The sequence below is a fragment of the Populus euphratica genome, unplaced genomic scaffold (genome assembly GCF_000495115.2).
Source record: "Populus euphratica unplaced genomic scaffold, PopEup_1.0 scaffold25.1, whole genome shotgun sequence".
NCBI lineage: Eukaryota > Viridiplantae > Streptophyta > Magnoliopsida > Malpighiales > Salicaceae > Populus > Populus euphratica.
Genome location: NW_011499851.1, coordinates 3049613 through 3055274, shown reverse-complemented (window position 1 = coordinate 3055274; position 5662 = coordinate 3049613). Strand labels below are relative to the sequence as shown.

Genomic DNA, 5662 nt, shown 5'->3' with positions numbered 1-5662 from the left:
AACATATTTGATAATCATGATTAGTATTTGGTTAGTTATCTTGAATAGAGATAATGGTGTCAGTATATCTAACGATTATAAATTTAATTGAGTGGTTACTTAGTTATTACCAACGATATCAATATGATTGATGATCTGGACACTTAATTTAATAAAATTATTTAATGAAGTTATAGGCTTAACTTGAAAGAATAATTTATAATTATGTTTAGTAGTTAAAAATATATTGTTGAAGTTAATAAAAAAGGTAAGCTATATGAATTGCATGAATTAATTATGTGGTTTATTTATAATACATATTATGTAATTTTTTAGGTATATTATAGCCGTGCAATAAATGATCTTAAAAAATCTTTTGTTTTAGAATATGAAGATGTAATCTTAATTCGTTTAATTTTAATATGTAAACAATAATAGAATTAATGATACGTGCAATATTATTAGTAGTATTTACTTATTAAACTTTTATATATATATATATGTGTGTGTGTGTATTATTGCCTTTTTTTTTGTTTTAACGAATATCCATATATTTTCCATATAGTAATACAAAAAAAACCAAAAAATGCTTCACAACATAAGATCAAATATCTACATGTTGATTTATCTTTTACTTCTTACAAGGAAGATCAACATTTTGCTTTAATCCTTAATTAACATTGATAGCTTTTTTCATGATTTATCTATCAGTTTATATAGTTTTCAAGTACTGCAAATATCATCCTTAAAATGTTGATATTGAATGATGCATCGATAATGCCGATGCCTGCTTTTTTCTCCTTCCTTATAAATTAGTTTGGAGTCCTACTCATAGTGCACTAAGTCAGTCCATTCACTAAAATACTAATTTTTAGTATAAATAATCTCTTAATAAATATTTCTAACTTGGTTGCTGAAAATATTTTCATAAATCACAGGTGATAATCTCCCTCCACCCTAAGAACAAATGACAAATTATGACAGCTACAGGACACAAGAACTAGCTACTTTCCACCCAGCTCCAGGTTTCTGATTTTGTTCAAGCATAGCATATGATAAAATAAAGAGTTCAAAGGTCTTTAGCTTTCATAAGTTTAAACTTTAGATTCAACACATGATGCATTTCATAACAGTGCTACTGTTAAAAACCTCTTAAATTATTATTAAAAAAGAATTTATATAGCAGAAGAATAAAACAAAACCATTATGGGGACAGGAAAATTCAGAGTTCTGTCCTTTCAAATTTCTCTCCTTGGGAGCCCTTTTTAATGGCAGATAATAGTCTGATGCTATTTTAATTAGTTTTAAATAGCAATCTGGGAATGACTCTGATGAAACTGACGAAACTTTGCCCACGTTATAATATCTTCTTTGCTATTGGGATTAAACTGTATTTATTTTTTTTAGTTATAAATTATCATTCTTTTTATTTTTAAATTATTTTAATGTATTGTGAAGGAAAAAATAATTCCAAACAAATACTAAACTATCAAAAGTCACCAATAAAATCACCACTGTTACAGTTCTATTGAAAGAGATAAATGCAGCAGATATAAGCTTAGCTTATACTAAATAAAAGAATTAATATATGGTTTGAATTGCCTCTAGGTGCTTCACTCCAGGGGTGGGGGGGACAACGTGGGTTATTTTGATATACCCAAAAAACACACACAAAAAAAGAGAAATAAATTGTAATTTATTATGTTCAGTGAGCATTACTTTTCCTCCTGTTTGTTTTTTTTCTTCTTCTCTCTTTAACGTTGGCCCACACGTGGGCTGGGAATTTGTCATGGGCCTGAATAATCTGCGTTGGGCTTGGTCCTCGTTAACACAGAAATACCTCAACACTGGAATTTCTAACATGGAGGCAAAGTGGGCAGGCTTGGACCATTTGGTCACATTCTGTACAGACACAAAGATGCCGACACGGCAGAAGCACAACCGAAGCCATCCGTTTCCGACACGATTTGCAGCTTGGTCGGCCTGGAACGACGGTGACCCGGTCAGGGTCAACATAAGCCGACTCAGCATCCTCAGCCTGGCCCTGGCCTTCATCTCCTCCCGAACATCCTGTTCCATCATCACCTCTCCTGCTATCCTGCACCACTCCCCCGTTCATTATAGCCTGCTGCAGTTGGGCCTGCAGGGAAGTTGCTGTTACCTCCTGGGTCCTTGCCTTTGCCTGCCAAACTTGTGCTTCAATGCTGAGTTGCGACGCACGTGCTTCTAACTCGGCGTTCTTGCGCGTGGCCCTCTGGACTTCCGCTTCCCTTTCCCTTAATCTTCTGGCTATTGATTCCTCCGCTGCGCCTAACAGCGCACGGTAGTGCTGCTGTCTTCTCTCTGCTAATGAGCGCCTCAGCTGCTCCCCCTGAATGAAAATGAAATCTTCATTCATTTGTATACAACCATAAGAAAAACTACAAAAAAAAAAAACAGAGATCAGCACAATTGAGAAGGGAGAATTTTGGCACCTGGGCTTGAAGGAATTGATCAATCTCATCTCGTTGCCGTTTAATTTGGGTGGAGAAATCTTCTGATATTGATAACAAAGCAGAGGATTGACATGTACTAGTGCCAAAATTCTGCTGTGGGTAATGATGATTCTGTTGTTGTTGGTGGTGTTGGTCACCAAAAGATAAACGAAGGCCAGTAGACACGACATTTGGATTTGGCTGAGGATGATAACTTCGATGATTGTGGAGTTGAGATAGGTCTATTAACTGAGTTGTTGACAGAGGCTGAGGCTGAGGCTGAGTTTGAGGTTGCATACATATTTTATTGATTGTTGTCGTTGTAGTAGTAACTGTTGGCGCTGTTCTTCCTCTCTTGCGTGGATTATTGCCACCTGCTTCAAATTTAATGTCATCAGATTTTATAAATATATAAATCTTGCATGGATTTCCCATCAATGTTGGTATCCAAAATTAAGAATCTCATTATAATCAAAGCATTGGTTAAGGGGACTTGGCTAATTACCTCCATTGTTGAGTAACATATGGGATTGATCAAGATATCGTCCAGGCTGTGGTTGCAATGAATAATCCTGACCGTCTTGACCGTTTCTTTATACAAGAAGGAAATGAAAGAGGGGGAGGTTAGTTAGAGGAAAACTTGGAAATGCAGAGAGCAGAGAGAAATTAAGAATTTTTAAAGAACCCAAAATACCTGTTTAGAAGGAGGGCATTAGAAGGATATTGAGCTTGGACAGCCATTACAGATTATCAATAGATAACAACTAGATATGTAAAGGTTGAGACTTGAGAGGGAGGGGGGGAGATGAATAAGTTGTATATCTATAAATATGTATGTAAGAGTTGGTGAATATGTATAGAAGGCAAAGAAAGGTGGGATAGAGAGAGAGAGAGAGAGAGAGAGAGAGAGGTATGGAGCAAATGCGATGAACAATAAACGCTAGCACATAAGAAGCATGAAAAGATGACCCTCGAGCCAAGGCGGACTCTTCAATGAGAGGAAAAGGAATGAGACATGAAATCGTACCAGTCCAACAACAAATAGTTCCCAGTATTTTTTAGAGAGAGGAAAGAATCAAGAAAAGGAAATTAAATAAAAAAAAACAGAAAGAGAAAGAGAATCAATGAAATGAATCAAGAAATATAATGATGTCTACTGTGAAGAGGAAGAGCCCTCCACCACAACCAAAACTAGAAACCATCACACACTAGCTAGCTAGTAGTAATCTCCATCACCACCTATTTATCTTCTCATCATCTTTTTCTTGGTTTTGCTTTGCTTTCTTTGCCTTGCTCGCTAGCTTTGTTTTTCTTCTTGTGTTTTATATCCTTTCTTTCCCTTGTCGCTCTCTCTTTCGATGTAAGGTAAGAAGATGGAGAGAGAGAGAGAGAGATGCGATTGAAACGAATCAGTCCAAGAGAAAGACACCTTATTCTGCTCGCTCTTTCTTTGTTTTGTTGGCTTTGCCTTTGCTTTCTCTCCTCTTCCTCGCGTGAGGTGGCTTTTCTTCAAGCGGAGTCTCGTGTTTGCTATCACCAACACCGATGCTATTAATTTATTTGCACTCCTTATAGACATTTAAACATTTTATTTTCATTTTTTCTTTATTCCTTTTTCTTTAAAAAAAGAAAAAAAACCAACCTTGATAACAGTAACGTTGTCTTTTTTACCATTGCTGTTGGTTTTTTTTATCCAGAAAGAAAATAATAAATGTGTAGAGATGTTGAGAAAATCAATGGTGTTGGATAAAGAGGGTAACGTGTAGGTTGTTTTTGTATTATTCATTTTATTTGTGGCCCCATGCTCCTCTAGCCAGCTTTTCCCCACAACCACGTTTTATCTTATTTTCCCTCTCATTCTATAAAATAAAAAAAAATAACAATAATATATCCTTATTTTTTATTCATTCTTCTCTTTTTAGTATTTTTTTATTATATATATAAGGTAGGAATTGATGGTTAATGGCTTTCGAATCAATGGGCAATCCTAGTTTTTTTCCTTGATTTGAAAGGAAACTCTCCCATACCGAAAAAAAAAAAAAAAAACAGAGAGAGAGGCGTCTTGCAATTTTTTTTTAAATTCTTCTTCTTTGGTTAACTTAGCCCCGAGTTTGATTTTAGTACCAAATTAAGTGGTCTGTATTCAAGCATTTGCTTTGAAATGGAACGCCCTCTTTTAATATTTGTTCTCCTTGCTGCCTCGTCAATCCCGTCATGATCAATGTCTTATCGTCTTTACATGGATATCACACATGATAAAACTAGAGCAGCCATATACAAACGTATCGCCATGGATGTGCTGCATGTATTGTGGATGTGAAGATCATATTTTTGTGTTGTATATCATCCAGAACCCCAGCATCTAACCATTTCGAGGCACAATGGATGGTTCTAAATAAGAGAACGATCATTCATCTCAAAAGAAAAAAAAATAAATAAAGAATTTGATCTGTTTTTCATATGTAATTAACTAAAACATTGTTCTTAAGATTCAAACTTCCAAAGCTATCAAAGAGAAAAACGAAAAAAAAGGGTCTGCTTTTCTTGTTTTCATACTCATCTTAGAAAATAAAGTAAAGATCACAATTACCTACGACCAAATTGGAAGATGGTTGGCTCAGTTCATTCCCCCTTCTTAATTAAAAGTTTGGTGATTGAGCAGGATTTCTCCTGTGATTATTTCAAATAATTAACCAATGTAGCCTCTCTCCCTTTCTTCTTTTTTAGGGTAGCATATTGAATCCTTGATTTGAGGATACAATTGAGGATCGGAGAGGAGATTTTCAAAATGTGAACAGATCATGACACGATATAAATCTTCATATGATTAATTTGCCGCTTCTAGAATTAATAATTGAAAAGATAAGGGGAAACAAAGACTACAACAGTTTCAATATCTTCTCAATCTATTTTTTTATTTTATTATATCGTTTATAAAAATCATTAACAAGGACTATACTGAACATTTCGAGTCAAATCTAAAGCCTGAAGGCTCCAATATTTAAGAAATTTTGTTATTCATCCATCCCAAATTACAGGTTTTTTTCTTACAAATATAAAGATTTCATTTTGCCTTCTTTTGTTTCTTTTTTTGAACAATTACAAATAGTTTAAATTAATCTAGCATTGCCAGGAACCATTGATGGATCACTAAATTAGTTAAAATGTTCCAATCTTTCCTTCATTTTTTTTAGCTCGAGGGTCTTTAC

The 5662-nt window shown here is 34.6% G+C and overlaps 1 protein-coding gene across 1 annotated transcript; it reads right to left on the bottom strand.

Moving 5' to 3' along the window:
• Positions 1-1484: 1484 nt before the first annotated feature.
• On the bottom strand, positions 1485-3999 carry LOC105121632 (E3 ubiquitin-protein ligase BOI-like). Its single transcript, XM_011020361.1, has 4 exons — positions 3148-3999; positions 2959-3044; positions 2454-2827; positions 1485-2350 (listed from the first exon to the last, which is right to left on the bottom strand). The coding sequence occupies exons 1-4, from the start codon at positions 3192-3194 to the stop codon at positions 1805-1807; spliced, it is 1053 nt and encodes a 350-aa protein (XP_011018663.1). The 5' UTR covers positions 3195-3999; the 3' UTR covers positions 1485-1804.
• Between the last annotated feature and the right edge of the window lie 1663 nt (positions 4000-5662).

What these genes read in the sequence shown, in the direction of transcription:
- LOC105121632 (XM_011020361.1), bottom strand. Translation starts at nt 3,194, where the DNA reads ATGGCTGTCCAAGCTCAATATCCTTCTAATGCCCTCCTTCTAAACAG. An exon ending in TATGTTACTCAACAATGGAG is followed by an intron (nt 2,828 to 2,958) that starts GTAATTAGCCAA and finishes AATTTGAAGCAG; the next exon opens with GTGGCAATAATCCACGCAAG. An exon ending in ATCAATTCCTTCAAGCCCAG is followed by an intron (nt 2,351 to 2,453) that starts GTGCCAAAATTC and finishes ATTTTCATTCAG; the next exon opens with GGGGAGCAGCTGAGGCGCTC.